At 43.6% G+C, this 21,395-nt stretch overlaps 1 protein-coding gene across 1 annotated transcript in view; it reads right to left on the bottom strand.

The window, feature by feature from the left end:
- Window positions 1-20,341, bottom strand: part of LOC126091912 (cholinesterase 2-like) — a 257,842-nt gene extending 237,501 nt beyond the window's left edge. The window contains exon 1 of the mRNA XM_049907227.1: window positions 20,248-20,341. Coding sequence (XP_049763184.1) covers window positions 20,248-20,251 — 4 coding nt within the window. The 5' untranslated portion in view covers window positions 20,252-20,341. The remainder of the gene's footprint in view (window positions 1-20,247) is intronic.
- Between the last annotated feature and the right edge of the window lie 1,054 nt (window positions 20,342-21,395).

A 21,395-nucleotide genomic window follows, 5' to 3' on the forward strand; every position in this document is an offset into this window, starting at 1 on the left:
TAATCGCGAAAGGGTTGCCGGTGCTGGATTTTGCCCACGAACTGATCTCTCGTTTATGACCCACAAATGTTCGATAGCATTCATGTCGACCTATTTGGGCGGCCAAAATGTTTCTCTCGAATTGTCCAGATTGTTCTTGAAACCAGTCGCGCACAATTGTGGCCCACTGACAAGGCGCATTGTCATCCATAAAAATTCCATCCTTGGATGGGAACATGAAGTTCACGTAAGGCTGCAAATGGTCTCCAAGTAGACGAATATAACCATTTTCAGTCAATGATGGATTCAATCAGATCAGAGGATCCAGTCAGTTCCATGTAAGTACAGCCCAAACCATTATGGCGCCACCGCCAGCTTGAACAGTGCCTTGTTGACAACTTGGCTCCATGGCTTCGTGGAGTCTGTGGCGCACTCGAGCCTTATCATAAGTTCTTACCAACTGAAATCGGGACTCATCTGACAAAGCCAATGGTTTTGCAGTCGTCTAGTGGCCAACCGATATGGTCACGAGCCCAGGAGAGGCGCTGCAGGGGATATCGTGTTGTTAGCGAAGGCACCAACGTCGGCCGTCTGCTGCCAAAGACCATTACTGCCAGATTTCCCGCACTGTCCTAACGCATACGTTCGTCGTACATCCCACATTGATTTCTGTGGTTATTTCACGCAGTGTTGCTTGTCTGTTAGCACTGACAACTCTACGCAATCGCAGCTGCTCTCGGTCGTTAACTGTGGTCTCCATGGTGAGAGGTAATGCCTGAAACGTGTTATTCTCGGTACACTCTTGACACTGCGTGTCTCGGAAAATTGAGTTCCCTAAAGAATTACGAAATGAAACGTCCCAGCACTGTAGCTCCAACTACCACTCCGCTTTCAAAGTCTGTTAATTCCCGTCGTCCGTCGATAATCACGTCGGAAACCTGTTCACATGGATCACCTGAGCACAAGTTACAGCTCCGCCAATGCACTGACCTTTCGTACCTTAGCACACGATACTACTGCCATCTGTATATGTCCATATCGCTATCTCATCAGTTTTGTTAATTTACGAGTATCTACTTAGGCAAAATTTTTTGAAGACAGAATAGTCACCCATTCGGATCTGTGGGCACAGACCACTCTGGGAAACGTCCTCATCAGGGTAAACCTAGATTGTTTTGTAATGTGGTGCTACAGAAAAAATGTTGAAAACTAGATTGGTATATTGAGTGACTAATGAGAAGTCACTAAATGGTACTGGTGAGAAAAGAAATGGATGGCACAACTTGTGGCTCGATAGATGGGATAAATGTTGAGGTGTCAAGGAAATCGTCAGTTTGATAATAGAGGGTGTGTATCATAAGAATTGTAGAGGATGAGTAAGGGACGAATGCGGTAAGCTGGTTCAAATGGATGTAGGCTGCATCATTTATTCTGAAATGAAGAGGTTTGCTCATGATAGACCAGCATGGAGACCTGCATCAAACCAATCTTTGAGTTGAAGATCAAAACACAGCAGTATAAACACTGCATAACACAATAAAAGGACCGCCGTTCGAAAACTCGTGTTTTCCATTGTAAAGCACAAGTTTCAAATTTGGCTCAAAGTTGCCTACTTTCTTCCTTTGCAATGGTGCGACGTCTTCCTCAGAACGGTGTTGCCTCAGACAGCAAGGAGTCGATAAGCGTGAAGGAAATGACCAGAGCTCAGAATTTCATATGAGCTCTAAGGGGGGTTAATGCTGTCAAATCGGCACTAGATTTCACCAAAATTCTGTCCAACGCCACTGTGGACGTGACACACAATGAGAAGCTCGTCACATCGCCCTCATACCCACATTTCACTCCTTCTTTTATTGCCTCTGCGACGGATGTGAGGATCACGACACCCAGCACTGAAATCTTCCACTGCTACTCTGGCGCCTGCTTCTGGGTGTGAAGAACCTAAGGGTATCAAAGGGGTTGCCGGCACTCCAGGCGCTAGAGCAGCAGCAGAACGCCATTCCGGTGATTGGATATCGAAGTCTCTTTAGAGGTATATTATTACAGTGCTCAACAAAGGTGCGAAGGTGGCACTGAGGGTGTTGTGAAGCTGGGGATCTAAGACGAACCCTTTGCCATTTTATTCATACGAATGTCAATTTTGCTCCCTTCATGATTATGTCACAGGAGGGCTTGAAACAGGGAGGCTGGAAGAACATAAATCTTTGCTGCTTAAAATCATGTTCAGATTTCGGCGTCTGGTATTGAACGGTCCCTAGCAGTTCCTGCCTGTATACTCCCACAGGGTTAGATGAAGATCGCTTAGACGCATTGTCCACAATGACACACATTCATGTACTCGAGAACTGGCAAATGTGACGAACTGTGATCATTCAATCATCGTGCGACATTTGTATACAGTGGGGAAGGTTCAGATATTGGATGTTTGGGTACCACATGCTGTAAGCCAAAATCACAAAAATTAGTGGGTCGCCAGATGAACATCTCTGCTTGGTCGTCATTAATTGTCTCGCGAACAACGCCGACCACTCCTCTGCTGTTTCGTCACTGGTGAAAATAAAAGGTGCCTTTATGCTAACCTAAGGAAAAGAAGGGAATGGTTGAGCCCAGACAAAGCAGTAACCCCTATACAAAGATAAATGCGTACCCACAAAAGATTGAAGTATGCATCTGGCGGGGCAGTGACGGTGTGCTGTGGTACGAATTACTTCCCTGAGATGACATAAACTGTCAACAACTGCGACGTCTTGCAAACGCAGTCCAAGAACAACGACCAGGAATCTTCGTACACCCATATTTAAACACTATTTACTGCCCGCCATCCACGTGGAGCACGTGTTGGTCTCACTGCAGATTTCTAGACTGAGCCACACACAATTGATTTCATCAAAGTGTACGGGCCTGAAGATGGCGTTGACGCAACGTTGAAACTAGTAGCGAAGTAAATATAAAATCTTAAGTACAGCTGGAGGAATTTCATTTTTAATAAAAATAAAAACGACCAGGAAGGCTGCATGAAGTGATGCAACTCCGCGATAACGCCCTCCCGAATTCTGCTACACTGACAAAAAACGTTAGAGAAGAGTTGTGTTCGGAAGTCATTCCACACCTACCTTATTCACCTGATCTTGTGCCCTCACACTTTTACTTTTCCCATTGTCTATCGAATAACCTTCAAGGAACTCCATTTCCGAATGAGCATCCACTCGGAACGTGACTCGACGAGTTCTTCGCCACAAAATCACGTTTTTTCTACAGTTGCCGAATCGAAAGGTTAACTCAGAGTAAGCAGACTGTTGTAAATAGTGAAGAAGAATATACAGGGTGTTACAAAATGGTACGGCCAAACTTTCAGGAAACATTCCTCACACATAAAGAAAGAAAATATGTTATGTGGACATGTGCCCGGAAACGCTTACTTTCCTTGTTAGAGCTCATTTTATTACTTCTCTTCAAATCACATTAATCATGGAATGGAAACACACAGCAACAGAACGTACCAGTGTTTCAAACACTTTGTTACAGGAAATGTTCAAAATGTCCTCCGTTAGCGAGGATACATGCATCCACCCTCGTCGCATGGAATCCCTGATGCCCTGATGCAGCCCTGGAGAATGGCGTATTGTATCACAGCCGTCCACAATACGAGCACGAAGAGTCTCTACATTTGGTACCGGGGTTGCGTAGACAAGAGCTTTCAAATGCCCCCACAAATGAAAGTCAAGAGGGTTGAGGTCAGGAGAGCGTGGAGGCCATGGAATTGGTCCGCCTCTGCTAATCCATCGGTCACCGAATCTGTTGTTGAGAAGCGTACGAACACTTCGACTGAAATGTGCAGGAGTTCCATCGTGCATGAACCACATGTTGTGTCGTATTTGTAAAGGCACATGTTCTAGCAGCACAGGTAGAGTATCCCGTATGAAATAATGATAACGTGCTCCATTGAGCGTAGGTGGAAGAACATGGGGCCCAATCAAGACATCACCAATAATGACTGCCCAAACGTTCACAGAAAATCTGTGTTGATGACGTGATTGCACAATTGCGTGCGGATTCTCGTCAGCCCACACATGTCGATTGTGAAAATTTACAATTTGATCACGTTGGAATGAAGCCTCATCCGTAAAGAGAAAATTTGCACTGAAATGAGGATTGACACATTGTTGGATGAACCATTCGCAGAAGTGTACCCGTGGAGGCCAATCAGCTGCTGATAGTGCCTGCACACGCTGTACATGGTACGGAAACTACTGGTTCTCCCGTAGCACTCTCCATACAGTGACGTGGTCAACGTTACCTTGTACAGCAGCAACTTCTCCGACGCTGACATTAGGGTTATCGTCAACTGCACGAAGAATTGCCTCGTCCATTGCAGGTGTCGTTGTCGTTCTAGGTCTTCCCCAGTCGCGAGTCATAGGCTGGAATGTTCCGTGCTCCCTAAGACCCCGATCAATTGCTTCGAACGTCTTCCTGTCGGAGCACCTTCGTTCTGGAAATCTGTCTCGATACAAACGTACCGCGCCACGGCTATTGCCCAATCCATACATCAAATGGGCATCTGCCAACTACGCATTTGTAAACATTGCACTGACTACAAAACCACGTTCGTGATGAACACTAACCTGTTGATGCTACGTACTGATGTGCTTGATGCTAGTACTGTAGAGCAATGAGTCGCATGTCAACACAAGCACCGAAGTCAACATTACCTTCCTTCAATTGTGCCTACTGGCGGTGAATCGAGGAAGTACAGTACATACTGACGAAACTAAAATGAGCTCTAACATGGAAATTAAGCGTTTCCGGACACATGTCCATTAACATCTTTTCTTTATTTGTGTGTGAGGAATGTTTCCTGAAAGTTTGGAAAACGTTACGAACTTAGCAAACGGACGAATTACTTCACTGAGAAGTGGCGGCTTCGGTCACGAAAACACACAACGGTCGGGAGAGCGATGTGGTGACCACATGCCCTTTCATATCCGCATCCAGTGAGCTTATGGTCTGAGGATGACACGGCGGTCGGTCGGTTCCGTTAGGGTCTTCCGAGACCTGTTCCGACTGTGTTTAGTTTTGTTACGAACTTAAGCGCTCGGAAGGGGTTCTTCGAACCTTTATCACAATAACTGTCTATTATTCCGCTCTTGAACAGCGCGCGGGAAAAACGAACACCTATATGTTTCCGTGCGAGTTGTAATTTTACTTATTTTATTGTGATGATCGTTTCTCCTTTTGTATGTCGGCGTCAATAAAATATTTTAGCGTTCGAAGGAAAAAGTTGACGACTGAAATTTCGTGAGAAGAGCCCGGTGCGACGGGAAACGCCTGTGTTTTACTGATCTCCACCCAAAACCTGTATCACGTTCGTGACACTCTCCCCTATTTCTCGTAAATACAATACGCGTATGTCCTTCTTTGAACTTTTTCGATGTACTCAGCCAGTCCTATCTGGTAAGGATCCCAGACCACGCAGCAGTACTCCAAAAGAGGACGGAGAAGCGTAGTGTTGGCAGTCTCTTTAACAGTTCTGTTACGTTTTATAAGTGTTCTGCCAGTAAAATGCAGTGTTTGGTTCGCCTCCCCACAACATTTTCTATGTGTTCTCTCCAATTCAAGTTGTTCGTAATTGCAACTCATAGATATGAAGGGCTTATTTCAATAGTGGTACAAGTCCATTTTTGTTCATTTTGAGATACAGAGTCCTAAAGTTAAAAGAGCGCTGAAAAATCTGCAGTTGAGATACCAGAAATATTCAGGTATATATACTCTTTTAACTTTAGGACTCTGTACCTCAGAATGAACAAAAATGCACTTGTACCACTATTTAAATAAGCCCTTTATATTTAGTTCAATTTACGGCCTTTAGATTTGACTGATTTATCGTTTCACCGAAGTTTAAAGGATTCCTTTTAGCATTCATGTGGATGACCTCACACTTTTCATTATATAAGATCAAATGCCAATTTTTGCACCTTACAGATACCTTTTCTAAATCGTTTTGCAATTTGTTTTGATCATCTGATGATGTTACTCGACGATAAACGACAGCGTCATCTGCAAACAACCTAAGATGGCTGCTGAGATTGTCTCTCAAAATGTTTATGTAGATAAGGAACAGCAAAGAGCCTTGGGTAACGGCAGAAATCACGATGACTTTCCGTATATTACTGCGAACTGTGGCCTCTCTGACAGGAAATCACGAATCCAGTCACGAAACTGAGACGATGTTCCCTAAGGACGCAGTTTCACTACAAGCTGCTTGTGTGGTACAGTGTCAAATCTCTTGTCAATAGCACTCAACATTTCGTGTGCGTAAAGAGCTAGTTACGTCACAAGAACGATGTTTACTAAATCCATGTTGACTGTGTGTCAATAGACGGTTCTCTTCGAGGTAATTCATCTAAATATGTGACATAAAGGGCCATATCTTTTGACTGCTTTTACATAAAAGCTTCACTTCCCTAGGTCGGCAAGGGACCGTAGACTGCATCATGATGGTCGCATCCGTGTTTGGCGACATCGCTGAGAACACACATTGGAAGCGAGTATTCGTCATCGCCATACTGGCGTATCACCCGGCGTGATGGTATGGGGTGCCATTGGTTACACGTCTCGGTCACCTCTTGTTCGCATTGACGGCACTTTGAACAGTGGACGTTACATTTTAGATGTGTTACGACCAGTGGCTCTACTACCCTTCATTCCATCCCTGCGGAACCCTACATTTCAGCAGGATAATGCACGCCGTATGTTGCAGGTCATGCACGGGCCTTTCTGGATACAGAAAATGTTCAATTGCCGCCCTGGCCAGCACATTCTCCAGATCTCTCACCAACTGAAAACGTCTGGTCAATGGTGACCGAGCAACTGGCTCGTCACAATACGCCAGTCACTACTCTTGATGAACTGTGGTATCGTGTTGAAGCTGCATGGGCAGCTGTACCTGTACACGCCATCCAAGCTCTGTTGACTCAATGCCCAGGCGTATCAAGGCCGTTATTACGGCCAGAGGTGGTTGTTATGGGTACTGATTTCTCAGGATCTATGCACCCAAATTGCGTGAAAATGTAATCACATGTCAATTCTAGTATAATGTATTTGTCCAATGAATACCCGTTTATCATCTGCATTTCTTCTTGGTGTAGCAATTTTAATGGCCAGTAGTGTACATTACGAGTTAGAGATAAGCAGTAGGTGATGATGGTTTTTACGTAAGCACATTTTGGGTTATTCTTTGGATGGAAATGATGAGGAAAAGGATCCCGAATTTGGTTCTTAGAAGGAAACGGGGACGAGGGATGCTGGATGGAAAACATGCGGTAGAGTATGTTGAACCGAGAAACTAATGAGGAACAGAGCAGATTGGGGTAAGTGGGACGGAAATTGTGTAGAAGAACTTCCTGAAGAAAGCAGTTGGGAGGGAGGGAGAAGACTGTGAGAGAAGAGGAGGTGTGGCACGGAGATCAAGAGCGGTATTCCGCTAAGGTTGGAAGGGTGGGGAGGTCTGTGGGCGAACTTGTGGGTCAGGTACAGGAGATGGTCAAATTTTCGTTGCAGTATGCTATGGAGTGTGTGTGTGTATAAGCTGGAGGAATGTGCAGGTAGCAAAGCAGCTCAGTGTCATGGGAAATGATTCGCTGGTTTTTGTGGTGTTTGCGGTAAGTGTAAGAAATCCTGAGGTGCACGTGGTGTCTGGCTGGAAGAAGAGAGCGGGAAGGGGGAGTTAATACGTTGATATAGGATCTGAATGACCGAGGGCAGACGGATACGTAAGGCGAGACAGAGTGCTTGGTAAAAAAACTCATTTCAATAGTTTACTTCTCATTTTCAAAACTGACCTGTATAACAAGCACCAGCCGCTGCATCAGTCTGGAACCGCGCGACCGCTACGGTCGTAGGTTCGAATCCTGCCTCGGGCATGGATGTGTGTGATGTCCTTAGGTTAGTTAGGTTTAAGTAGTTCTAAGTTCTGATGACCTTGGATGTTTAGTCAAAGTACCTTAACACTCACCAACCAGCTCCCTACCTACCGCTTCAGAATTATGGATATAGTCTAAACTGATTTTAAAATTCACTTGGAGAAGTACCTGCCTAGTAAGGAGGAAAAAGACCAACCATCGTTTAATAACAAAATTCGGAAAATAGTCAGGAAGCCGATATTGCTACACTGTCGGTCCAAAAACGAACGCAGAAATAACGACAGAGCAAATCTTAGTAGAATATTGTGCGATTGTAAATACATCGAAGTACGAAGCATATCACAGCTATCACGTCATACCATACCGAAAGTTCTTACCGAGAACACGAATAAATTCTGGTCCAACGTAAAATCACTAATCTGGTCGAAGGCTTCTATCTAGTCACTCATCGACTAGCCTGGTGCGGCAGTAGAAGACACTAAAAGGAAAAATGAAGTTTTAAATTTCGCGTTTAAGAAATCATTCGCGCAGGAGGATCGTACACACTTACATATCGCCGCACAGGCTCATGTACGGAGGACATAGGCATCCCTGGCACAGAGAAGCAGCTGAAAGAGTTGAAAGCAAATAAGTCGTCATATCCGCATGGAATACCAATGCGGTTTCACAGGGAGTAGTCTACAGCATTTGCCCTTTACTTGGCGCGCATTTATCGCGAACTTCTCGCCAAGCGAAAGTCCCAAGTAGAGGGAAAAAGCGCAGGTGACTCCCGTATGCAAGAAGGGTAAATGAAAGCTCGCAAAATTACAGATCAACATCCTCCTCGGATCTCCGGGCGGGGACTACTCAGGAGGATGTCGTTATCAGGAGAAAGAAAACTGGCGTTCTACGGATCGGAGCGTGGAATGTCAGATCCCTTAATCGGGCAGGTAGGTTAGAAAATTTAGAAAAAGGGAAATGGATAGGTTAAAGTTAGATATAGCGGGAATTAGTGAAGTTCGGTGGCAGGAGGAACAAGACTTTTGGTCAGGTGAATACAGGGTTATAAATACAAAATCAAATAGGGGTAATGCAGGAGTAGGTTTAATAATGAATAAAAAAATAGGAGTACGGGTAAGCTACTACAAACAGCATAGTGAACGCATTATTGTGGCCAAGATAGACACGAATCCCACGCCTACTACAGTAGTATAAGTTCATATGCCAGCTACCTCTGCAGATGATGAAGAAATTGATAAAATGTATGATGAGATAAAAGAAATTATTGAGGTAGTGAAGGGAGACGAAAATTTGATAGTCATGGGTGACTGGAATTCGACAGTAGGAAAAGGAAGAGAAGGAAACGTAGTAGGTGAATATGGATTGGGGCTAAGAAATGAAAGAGGAAGCCGCCTGGTAGAATTTTGCACAGAGCATAACTTAATCACAGCTAACACTTGGTTCAAGAATCATGAAAGAAGTTTGTATACATGGAAGAACCCTGGAGATACTAAAAGGTTTCAGATAAATTATATAATGGTAAGACAGAGATTTAGGAACCAGGTTTTAAACTGTGGGACATTTCCAGGGACAGATGTGTACTCTGACCACAATCTACTGGTTATGAACTGTAGATTAAAACTGAAGAAACTGCAAAAAGGTGGGAATTTAAGGAGATGGGACCTGGATAAACTGACTAAACCAGAGGTTGTAGAGAGTTTCTGGGAGAGCATACGGGAACAAGGAATGGGGGAAAGAAGTACAGTAGAAGAAGAATGGGTAGCTGAGGGATGAAGTAGTGAAGGCAGCAGACGATCAAGTAGGTAAAAAGACAAGGGCTTGTAGAAATCCTTGGGTAACACAAGAGATGCTGAATTTAATTGATGAAAGGAGAAAATACAAAAATGCAGTACGTGAAACAGGCAAAAAACAATACTAACGTCTCAAAAATGAGATCGACAGGAAGTTCAAAATGGCTAAGCAGAGATGGTTACAGGACAAATGTAAGGATGTAGAGGCTTATCTCACGAGGGGTAAGATAGATTCTGCATACAGGAAAATTAAAGAGACCTTTGGAGGAAAGAGAACCACTTGCATGAATATCAAGAGCTCAGATGGAAACCCAGGTCTAAGCAAGGAAGGGAAATCAGAAAGGTGGAAGGTGTATATAGAGGGTCCATACAGGGGAGATTTTCTTGAGGACAATATCATGGAAATGGAAGAGGATGTAGATGAAGATGAAATGGGAGATATGATACTGCGTGAAGAGTTTGAAAGAGCACTGAAAGACCTAAGTCGAAACAAGGTCCCAGGAGGAGACAACATTCCATTAGAACTACTAACAGCCTTGGGAGAGCTAGTCCTGACAAAACTCTACCATCTGGTGAGCAAGATGTGTGAGACAGGCGAAGCCGGCCGCGGTGGTCTAGCGGTTCTAGGCGCTCAGTCCGGAACCGCGCGACTGCTACGGTCGCAGGTTTGAATCCTGCCTCGGGCATGGATGTGTGTGGTGTCCTTAGGTTAGGTAGGTTTAAGTAGTTCTAAGTTCTAGGGGACTGATGACCACATATGTTAAGTCCCATAGTGCTCAGAGCCATTTGAACCATTTTAGACAGGCGAAATTCCCTCAGACTTCAAGAAGAATATAATAATTCCAATCCCAAAGAAAGCAGTTGTTGACAGATGTGAAAATTACCGAACTATCAGTTTAATAAGTCACAGCTGCAAAATACTAACGCGAATTCTTTACAGACGAATGGAAAAACTAATAGAAGCCGACCTCGGGGAAGATCAGTTTGGATTCCGTAGAAATATTGGAACACGTGAGGCAATACTGACCCTACGAGTTACCTTAGAAGGAAGATTAAAGAAAGGCAAACCTACGTTTCTAGCACTTGTAGACTTAGAGAAAGCTTTTGACAATGTTGACTGCAATACTCTCTTTCAAATTCTGAAGGTGGCAGGGGTAAAATACAGGGAGCGAAAGGCTATTTACAATTTGTACAGAAAGCAGATGGCAGTTATAAGAGTCGAGGGACATGAAAGGGAAGCAGCGGTTGGGAAGGGAGTGAGACAGGGTTGTAACCTCTCCCCGATGCTATTCAATCTGTATATTGAGCAAGAAATAAAGGAACCAAAAGAAAAGTTCGGAGTAGGCATTAAAATCCATGGAGAAGAAATAAAAACTTTGAGGTTCGCCGATGACATTGTAATTCTGTCAGAGACAGCAAAGGTCTTGGAAGAGCAGTTGAACGGAATGGACAGTGTCTTGAAAGGAGGGTATAAGATGAACACCAACATAAGCAAAACAAGGATAATGGAATGTAGTCGAGTTAAGTCGGGTGATGCTGAGGGAATTAGATTAGGAAATGAGACACTTAAAGTAGTAAAGGAGTTTTGCTATTTAGGGAGTAAAATAACCGATGATGGTCGAAGTAGAGAGGATATAAAATGTAGACTGGCAATGGCAAGGAAAGCGTTTCCGAAGAAGAGAAATTTGTTAACATCGAGTATAGATTTAAGTGTCAGGAAGTCATTTCCGAAAGTATTTGTATGGAGTGTAGCCATGTATGGAAGTGAAACGTGGACGATAAATAGTTTAGACAAAAAGAGAATAGAAGCTTTCGAAATGTGGTGCTACAGAAGAATGCTGAACATAAGATGGGTAGTTCACATAACTAATGAGGAGGTATTGAAAAGAATTGGGGAGAAGAGGAATTTGTGGCACAACTTGACTAGAAGAAGGGATCGGTTGGTAGGACATGTTCTGAGGCATCAAGGGATCATTAATTTAGTACTGGAGGGCAGCTTGGAGGGTAAAAATCGTAGAGGAAGACCAAGAGATGAATACACTAAGGAGATTCAGAAGGATGTAAGCTGCAGTAGGTACTTGGAGATGAAGAAGCTTGCACAGGATAGAGTAGCATGGAGAGCTGCATCAAACCAGTCTCAGGACTGAAGACCACACCAACAACAACAACATCCTTAACATCGGTTTGCTGCAGAATTCTTTTGAACATTATTCTGATTTCGAATACAACAAACTTCGTTGAGAAAAAAAAAACTTCTGTTCACAAATTAACATTGTTTTAGAAATCATCTCTCGTGCGAAACTCAACTTGCCCTTTTCTCACATGATATCTTGCGAACCATAAATGAAGTGCAAGAAGCACATTTACATTCCTAGATTTTAGGAAAACACTGCAGACGTTGCCCTTCTGAGGACTTTTAACGAAGGTCCAGACATAGGGATTTGTTCCCAGAAATATGAGAGACTCAAAGACTTCTTAAGTCGTACATTGGTTGTCTTCAACGTCTTGTGTTCGTCAGACGCAAAGGTATCGTCAGGAGTGCCCGAGGGAGGTGTGCAGCAAACTGTATTTGCTGCCCTGCTTATTTCTTTAGCTGCCCATCCAGTAACAGTGTTCAACTGCCCTTAATATGAAAGTGATGTAACCTCCGCCCCGCTATATTTAGATGATTCTTAAGTAAAACATTTCTCTGTGACGAGACCAGACATGGGTAAGGAGTGGTCAGAAGGCGAACAGGCTTCCTACGAAACATCAGCAGTCAGCCCAAAACGAAAAAAATGTTTCTTTTCTTCACGTATATTATTCTTCAATTTCAAGTGAAAAAGGTTGCTTTGAAAGGATGAAAGTTCATGCCACTAATTTTGTTTATTGAGTTTTAAATAACACACGTCCTGACGTTGGCTAGATCCAAGTAACATCAGTGCCATTTTCATACGTCAGCACTATCATCATTCTATGCCTTCTTTTTTGATTATTACTACTTTTTTCGATACGTTATCGAGCCACTATTTTAGTCCTAGAGTAATACAATAAAGCGCCAAAAAACTGGTATAGGCATGCTTATTCAAACAGAGAAATATTAAACCGGCAGAATACGGCGCTGCGGTCGGCAGCACCTATATAAGACAAGCGCCTGGCACAGTTGTTAGATCGATTACTGCTGCTACAATGGCAGGTTATCAAGATGTAAGTGAATTTGAACGTAGTGTGTAATCGGCGCTCGAGCGATGGGACACAGAATCTCCGAGGTAGCGATGAAGTGGGGATTTTCCCATACAACCATCTCACGAGTGAATCCATATCGCTGCAGCCAGAAAGATCCTACAATAACGGGACCAAGAACGACTGAAGAGAATCGTTCAGCGCGACAGAAATGCAACCCTTCCGCAAATCGCAGCAGATTTCAATGCTGGGCCGTCAACAACTGTCAGCGTACGAACCATTCAACGAAACATCAGCGGTATGGGCTTTCGGAACCGAAGACCCACTCGTGTATCCTTGATGACTGCACGACACAAAGCTTTACTCCTCGCCTGGGTCCGTCAACACCGACAGTGGACTGTTGATGACTGGAAACCTGTTGGCTGGTAGGGCGAGTCTCATTTCAAATTGTACGGCTATGGAGACTACCTCAGGAATACATGGACCCTGCATGTCAGCAGGGGACTGCTCAAGCTGGTGGAAGTTCTGCAGTGGTGTGGGGCGTGTGCATTTGGAGTGATATGGGGCGCGTGATACGTCTAGATACGACTCTGACAGGTGATACGTACATAAGCATCCTGTCCGATCACATGCATCCATTCATGTCCACTGTGCAATCTGATGGACTTAGGCATTTCCAGCAGGACAATGCGACACACCACGTGTCCAGAATTGCTACAGAGTGGCTCCAGGAACACTCTTCTGAGTTGAAACACATCCGCTGGCCACCAAACTCCCCGGACGTTAACATTATTGACCACATCTGGGATGCCTTGCACTACCTCGAACTCATACGGATTCATGGCGTCAATTTGCTCCAGCACTACTTCAGACATTAGTCGAGTCCATGGTACGTCGTGTTGCGGCACTTCTGCGTGCTCGATGGGGCCCTACCCGGTATTAGGCAGGTGTACCAGTTGCTTTGGTTCTTCAGTGTAGTATTTCACGCCGACGTTGAAACTTGCTATATTTACTCATTGCACTCAGTTGTACAGTTTCTGTACTAGATCCAAACACTACTGTACTACTACCAAAGGTGGTTCATTCGTTCGTTCGCAATGAGCCAATATTTTTAACACCGCTATGGCATCATCCAGCAGCGACGAACTGTGAGCCGGATACAACGACTGGTTGACAGAGTAAAATACCTCAACATAATCAGATTGAAAGATGGCCTTAGTAACACAAAAACTATGTTCATTGTTTCAGATTATGAAAGTTTCACGTCACCAGCAATGTTCAAGTAGCCACGTTTAACGTTTGTTGACTGCGTTACACGCGTAATTTCAGATAGCAGTTAATGTTTTGAGCGAGCAAAGGCGCAAACACACACAGAACGTATAAAATTGTGTGTGTAAATTGAGTGAGGCTAACACAAGTAACCAAATATTGCGCCGAAGTTCTGCAACCCCATTAGTTCCGCTTTGCTTCTTGTTATCAGTTTATAGTATGAAAGTGAGACACGAACAACGTACAAAATCTGTAACGTTATCTGCCAGATACGTTGTGCGACTGATGGACATCTGCATATCGAACTCACACACACACACACACACACACACACACACACACACACACACAGCCTAACGGGTTGCATGATAAACGTGGTCTGCAGGCTTTCCGGAATGAGATTCTGACCACATGTCGAAGATAAGGAAGTATTCACACAGATGCGTCTCGCTCCATTCGGCCTGTCTTGCTGTTTCCGCCCTCTCGCGTTAACAGTGTCCAGAGCTCATGCAGGTGGAAATCTGCAAACCCCTTTGACGCTGCTCGGGAGCAGCTATCTCTGTGCGGGCGCTGCGTTTCAGCCCTCACATTCGTCTCTCAAAATCAACAAGATGACGAACGAACAAAAGAATACAGCCTTCAAAGGACTAGACATGTGTCAAAGACTTATTTACGTCCACATCCGTTATCCGCAGATCACCGTGAAATGCGTGGCAGAGAATATTTTTGTACCACATACTACGGTTTCCTCCCGTTTCACTCTCGTATTTTGGACTCCAGAAGAAACCCGACCTGATATCTGTGCGCCTTAAGGGGCTCCGGAAAGGCTCAAAATCATGAAAAGTTCAATTTTCACTTTTTTGCGTTTTCTGAATCTGCAGACTATTACCTTTTAATAGATATATAATTTATTCAATTCCGAAGACTACAACTATTGTGAATTTTTTTTTGAAATGTGTTCTACATGGACGTGACCCACTGTGGCGCTGTTAAACTGCTGTCAAATGGTGTTATTATTAAAGTCCGTGTTCATCAGGTACATTTTAGTGATGTGAGATAAAGTATGTGTTGTGGCTAACCTGTGATGGTTCAATATATATCGCTGGTGTGATTGTCGATTGTTTCATGTTTATTTACTCTGTCGTTATCTCGAAAATATTCGTAATTAATTCTGTTTCTTGAGTCTCTGTTTTGTTGAAGTATAATAATGAGTAAAAGTAAAGTTATTGGAAATCCTCTGAAGGTTTTTAAGAAAAGGAGAAATGTTGGAAAGCCAAAGGTATGTGTTATTACTGTAAATAATAACATGCTAACATGGTACGAGCGATGCTTGCTTTAGACAAGGAACGCCTTCGGGCTGCAGACAGGGCTGTAAAGAGTCTAGAAATACAAGCAAGAGTAAACAGGAGGAGGAACAAGAGGAAGCTGGAGGAGGAGTTTGCAGAGGATGAAGATAATCCATCCTATGGACCAGGAATGCACTAAAAAGTTAATCCAATCTTTGTCGCTCGATTCCCAAAACTTTTATTTTCTCATACTAATTACATGTTTTCTAAGGATCTTCCAAACATATTTGTTTCAAACTTTCAGTAAATGTTACACAGTACCTTCTGCATAATTTAACACAGCCTTTTTCCAAAAAACTGAATATTTTTGAATATATAAATAAAAAATTGCAAAAAATGTTGTGAATTTTCATTACAATTGAAAAAAAAATCATCTTTAATAACTGAACTAAAATTTTGTAAAATCCCTGTGTTAAGTTGTAGCCCATATTCCAATAAATAATCTGTAAAAAGTTCAACTTCCTACCTCAAATACTTTGTGAGGAAAGATGTAATTTATAAGCATTATTTTAACATTGTAAGTATAGGGCGTTCCGGAGCCCCTTAAAGCGGCGCTTGCGAGACGGCAGGTGCGCTGACCATGGATCGAAGCCGTCTGGTGGCGCGCTGTTAAAATAAGTCCTACCTTAGTTACATTCAGAAAAATTTCGTCCACTTTCACACTACACGTAGATGGTTTGGGTGCTGGGTTGGTATTCCTTCGAGGGGCGGGGGATGAGGGACAGCAACATGGCGGGCTTCCGATCACCCCTACAATGAATCATGCCAAATCTGTTGATAACCATGTCGACCCTGCGCTAGTGTGGGACAAAGCCATAAGAAAAAGAAGGAGATGGAGAATGAGAAGAGTGACACCTTAAACGCCTCTGTGCTCTTCATAATTAGTCCAGTCTTGTCTTCGTTTTTTCCGCTGGAATGATACGTGACAACAATCTTAGGTATCTCATTTAATATTCGCTTCATGGAAATATGCAAACAGGCTTTCACGGTACGTTGGCGTTTATCTTCAGGTCTCTGTCAGTTCTGGGTATTCAGCATTTCCCTTATGCTCTCCTGTGAATAAAACAAAACCGTGTAGTTTCACGTAGCCATTCTTTGAATACACTCAGCATCCACTGCTAGTGCAATTTGCGTGGGTCTCACGTACTTGATCAATATTCTAGAATATCTTACATGAGGCTTCTGTAAGCAATCGCCGCACGGGATTAGCCGAGCGGTCTATGGAGCTGCAGTCATGGACTGTGCGGCTGGTCCTGGCGGAGGTTCGAGTCCTCACTCGGGCATGGGTGTGTGTGTGTGTGTGTTTGTCCTGAGGATAATTTAGAGTGAGTAGTGTGTAAGCTTAGGGACTGATGACCTTAGCAGTTAAGTCCCTATGGATTTCACACACATTTTAACATTTTTGTAAGCAATCTCTTTTGAAGTGAGACAATACTTTTCCAGCATCCTGCCAATGTTTGGCAGACAACATTTGTCTTTACACGTGTAAACATCTGAACGTATGGTCAAAATGTAACTCTGAATCCTGTGACTGAATTCCCTAGGGGACCCCATAACGCGCCTAACATTGGAGCTGCAAACTAGCAATAACCTCACCCCCTGTAATTGCCAGTAACTTGTAGGCTGAGAGGTTTCCTCTGAACCAGGACAAGCGACTGCATCTGGCTGGGAGACAGTGTAACTCACAGACACTGCTTGTCAGAATAATCAGGGGAGGTCTTACGTGCAGCCCCCTGGGAAGACTTCCGCCTCCTGCCGTGCCCCGAGTCGACCTCCCATTCGACCATGGGTGAGCGGTCAACCTCAGTGCGAGCTGTAACTGGGCTGACCACCTGTGTGGGCCGATCGGCGGACTCAGAAGTGCTGGACGTCCGTTGGATTCGCACCGCCAGCCTACAACAGTGATGCCCAACCACTGCAGCTTCAAGCTGTGTAACAGAAGTCATCACAGCCTGGATCTCAGGGCGAAGTGTCGCCAACTCAGCTTGCATCCGCACACAGAAATCACAGTGCCTATCCATACTGAAGATCGTGGAGAACATAGGACTATTGACACGCTCTCTGGAACTCTACTGTAGACACTGGCGAAAACGCAAGACACTGTACCACACAAGTGGCTTACAGTGAAATTGCATGCTTATGGAATTACGTGACTGGATTTGTGATTTCCTGTCAGAGAGGTCACAGTTCGCAGTAATTCACAGAAAGTCATCGATTAAAACAGAAGTGATTTCTGGCGTTCCCCGAGATAGTGTTATAAGCCCTTTGCTGTTCCTTATCTACACAAACGATTTGGGAGACAATATAAGCAGCTGTCTTAGGTTGTTTGTAGATGGGTTGAGTTGGGTTGTTTTGGGGGAAGACACCAAACAGCTAGGTCATTGGTCTCATTGGATTAGGGAAGGACGGGGAAGGAAGTCGTCCGTGCCCTTTCAAAGGAACCATCCCTGCATTTGCCCGCATCTCGTGGTCGTGCGGTAGCGTTCTCGCTTCCCACGCCCGGGTTCCCGGGTTCGATTCCCGGCGGGGTCAGGGATTTTCTCTGCCTCGTGATGGCTGGGTGTTGTGTGCTGTCCTTAGGTTAGTTAGGTTTAAGTAGTTCTAAGTTCTAGGGGACTGATGATCACAGATATTAAGTCCCATAGTGCTCAGAGCCATTTGAACCATTTGAACCATCCCTGCATTTGCCTGGAGCGATTTAGGGAAATCACGGAAAACCTAAATCAGGATGATCGGACGCGGGATTGAACCGTGTTTGCAGATGACGCTGTCGTTTATCGACTAGTAAAGTCATCAGAACATCAAAACAAAGTGCAAAATGATTTAGAAAAAATATCAGTATGGTCCTAAATTGGCAGTTGACATTAAATAATGAAAATTGTGAGGTCATCGACATTAGTGCTACAACGAATCCGTTAAACTTCGGTTATACGATACTTCAGTCAAATCTAAAGGCCATAAATTCAACTAAACACCTAGGAATTACAAATACGAACAACTTAAAGTGCTAAGAACACGTAGAAAATTTAGTGGGGATGCTAACAAAAGACTGCGTTTTATTGGCAGAACACTTAGAAAATATAACAGATCTGTTGAAGAGATTGCCTACACTACGCTTCTCCGTCCGCTTTTAGAACACTGCTGCACGATGTGGGATCCTTACCAGACAGGATTGACGGAGTACATCGAAAAAGTTCAGAGAAGGGCAGCACGTTTTGTATTGTCGTGAAATACGGGAGAGAGTGTCACTGAAATGATACAACAAAGGCGTTTTTCGCTGCGGTTGAATCTTCTCACGAAATTTCAGTCACCAACTTCCTCCTCCGAATCCCAAAATATATTCTTAACTCCGACCTACATAGGGAGAAACGATCACCATAATAAAATAAGGGAAATCAGAGCTCGCACAGAAAGTTATAATTGTTCGTTTTTCCCGCGCGCTATACGAGACTGGAATGATAGAGAATTATTGTGAAGGTGGTCCGATGAACCCTCTGCCAGGCACTTAAATGTGAGTTTCAGAGGGATGTAGATGAACTGTGTCTAATAAATTAGATTAACACACGGATATTCAAAAACTGAACTGCCAAAGCACTCAGGTGAGACTAAACAATTCGCTCCTGATTAGGATCTTTTAATAGGTCACAAAATTTGTTGGCTTTCAGCCACAAACGAAAACGCGGGGACTGTGCTTGTTAAATATTAAACTAACACGCAGAAAGTGAACAAAAAACTAAATTACCAAAGCACACGAAGAAAACTATAGAATTCGCCCCTGGTAACGAACTTGCAGAATGTCACAAAATCGGTTACTTTACCGTTACTGCTTTTGTCTTCCCCGGTTGCTGCAGCCAGACTACAGTGGATGTATTTTACGTGGTGCATTTCTGTCCACTCTCATCACCTTTCATGGAGATGAAAAGTAAAATGCAATAACCAGTTGCACGTAACGCAAGTAACAAGGACTCAATGTTTAGTCTCACCTGGGTGCTTTGGCAGTTCAGTTTCTGAATATCCGTGTGTTAATCTAATTTATTAGACGCAGTTCACGAACATCCCTCTGAAAAACACATTTAAGTGCCTGGCAGAGGGTTCACGATAATTCTCTATTATTCCTATCTCAACGTCGATAACATCTTTAGGATTCAAGGTTTGGTCTCTGGCACGATAGTATCTCTGCTAAATGATTGCATAATAAGCCAGAATCCGTTTAGTATAATAAAGAAATATTAGTCGAACAAAAAGCAATTTGCTTGTATTTCATCCTTAAATATGGATTTATTCTACCAAGAAGAGGTGCACGAACCAATTTTCTTTTAGAATTACTTTGATGTTGTAGGTAAAACACTGCTTATTCAGCAAAAAAGTAAATGATTCCAAGGGCTACTATGCAAGATGGCCCAAAGTGAACATATTAAAGACATACATCAGACACGTCTCTTGTAATCCATGGATTAAAAATCCTCACTGTTGGGTAGTGAGGAAAAAAAGAAAAGAGACCTTTCTACTGAGTGGCCGAGACCTTCGTTCGTGTTTTGAAAGCAGTAAGTTGCGGTGTTTATAGTTTACTGGCCTGTGCATTCACAGTATTGACTGGTGTACCAGCGTGTACAAAACTGTAAAGTTACTTTATTATCTACTCTTTGGTTCTTCCAGTGCACTGTCCGACACTTCGTCACAGTGATAGTGCAGTGTTGACTAAGATCTTGAAGGTGAAATAGCTTAGATAAAGTGATAATTCCGTGTTAGGAGCGACTTAAAACACGAAAGTACTGTACTCACTCATTTTCGCAGTTACTCGCTGGAGGGCTCTGAAGCGACTGCTGTCCGGAGGACCACTCTACTTTGGCGTGAAAGTGACGGCGCTATCTGAACGGTGGGAAAGCGGGCATCAAGCGTCTGTAAGAGCAGATTACGCAGTCACGATTGTAGTCCAGATAAGGGCGCAAACAAACTACACACGTAATCTCCGACAGGCGGGCCAATTTGTCAGAAGCACCAACTTCTCACGGCCTTCTTTGATCTGGATTTCCTCCGCTCCTTTGACAATGACACCATTTCCGATGAAACACTGACATTTCACACTACTTGAACAAGCGTCATATCGTATTCGTGGCGTACTGAGAGTAATAAAAGCAATTTTTCCCTGTTTTTATATCTAATCTCTTCTTTTGTCGTCAGATGGTTCACAATACAGTAAGTGGAACCAGAGCCTGAGACGACGGAAGTGAGTGTGCCCGTGAGTAATGCGCATCTGACAAGTCGTCTTGCGGCACGTGGAGGTGAGGGCTTCAGCTTAACGGCTCGTCGAAGCTGAAGTCATTACAGAGAAACCTTAACTGAGATGGAAAAAGACGGAAGTGTCGTAAGGGACATCTTCCTGTGATTTTGTTATGGACGTCACTGATGAGTCAAAACATTACACAGAGTTAAAAAAATTTAACCATGTTAATGTTTACGTTTATTTTTTATTGCGTAGGTACGTCTTTGTCATGGTGATGAAGGATGTACAATGACGTGACAAGTCGCAGGACAGCGATATATACATACACATGGTCGTCTATTCATAGTGACCGGGCCAAATATCTCACGAAATAAGCATCAAACGAAAAAAATACACAGAACGAAACTCGTCTAGCTTGAAGGGGGAAACGAGATGGCGCTATGCTTGTCCCGCTAGATGGCGCTGCCATAGGTCAAGCGGATATCAACTGCGTTTTTTAAAATTGGAAGCCCCATTTTTTATTACATATTCGTGTAGTACGTAAAGAAACATGAATGTTTTAATTGGGCCTCTTTCTTCGCTTTGTGATAGATGGCGCTGTTATAGTCACAAACGTACAAGTACGAGGTATCAAGTAGCATTCCGCCAGTGCGGACGGTATTTGCTTCGTGATACATTACCCGTGTTAAAATGGACCCTTTACCAA

Source organism: Schistocerca cancellata, chromosome 7 (assembly GCF_023864275.1).
Source record: "Schistocerca cancellata isolate TAMUIC-IGC-003103 chromosome 7, iqSchCanc2.1, whole genome shotgun sequence".
Classification (NCBI taxonomy): domain Eukaryota; kingdom Metazoa; phylum Arthropoda; class Insecta; order Orthoptera; family Acrididae; genus Schistocerca; species Schistocerca cancellata.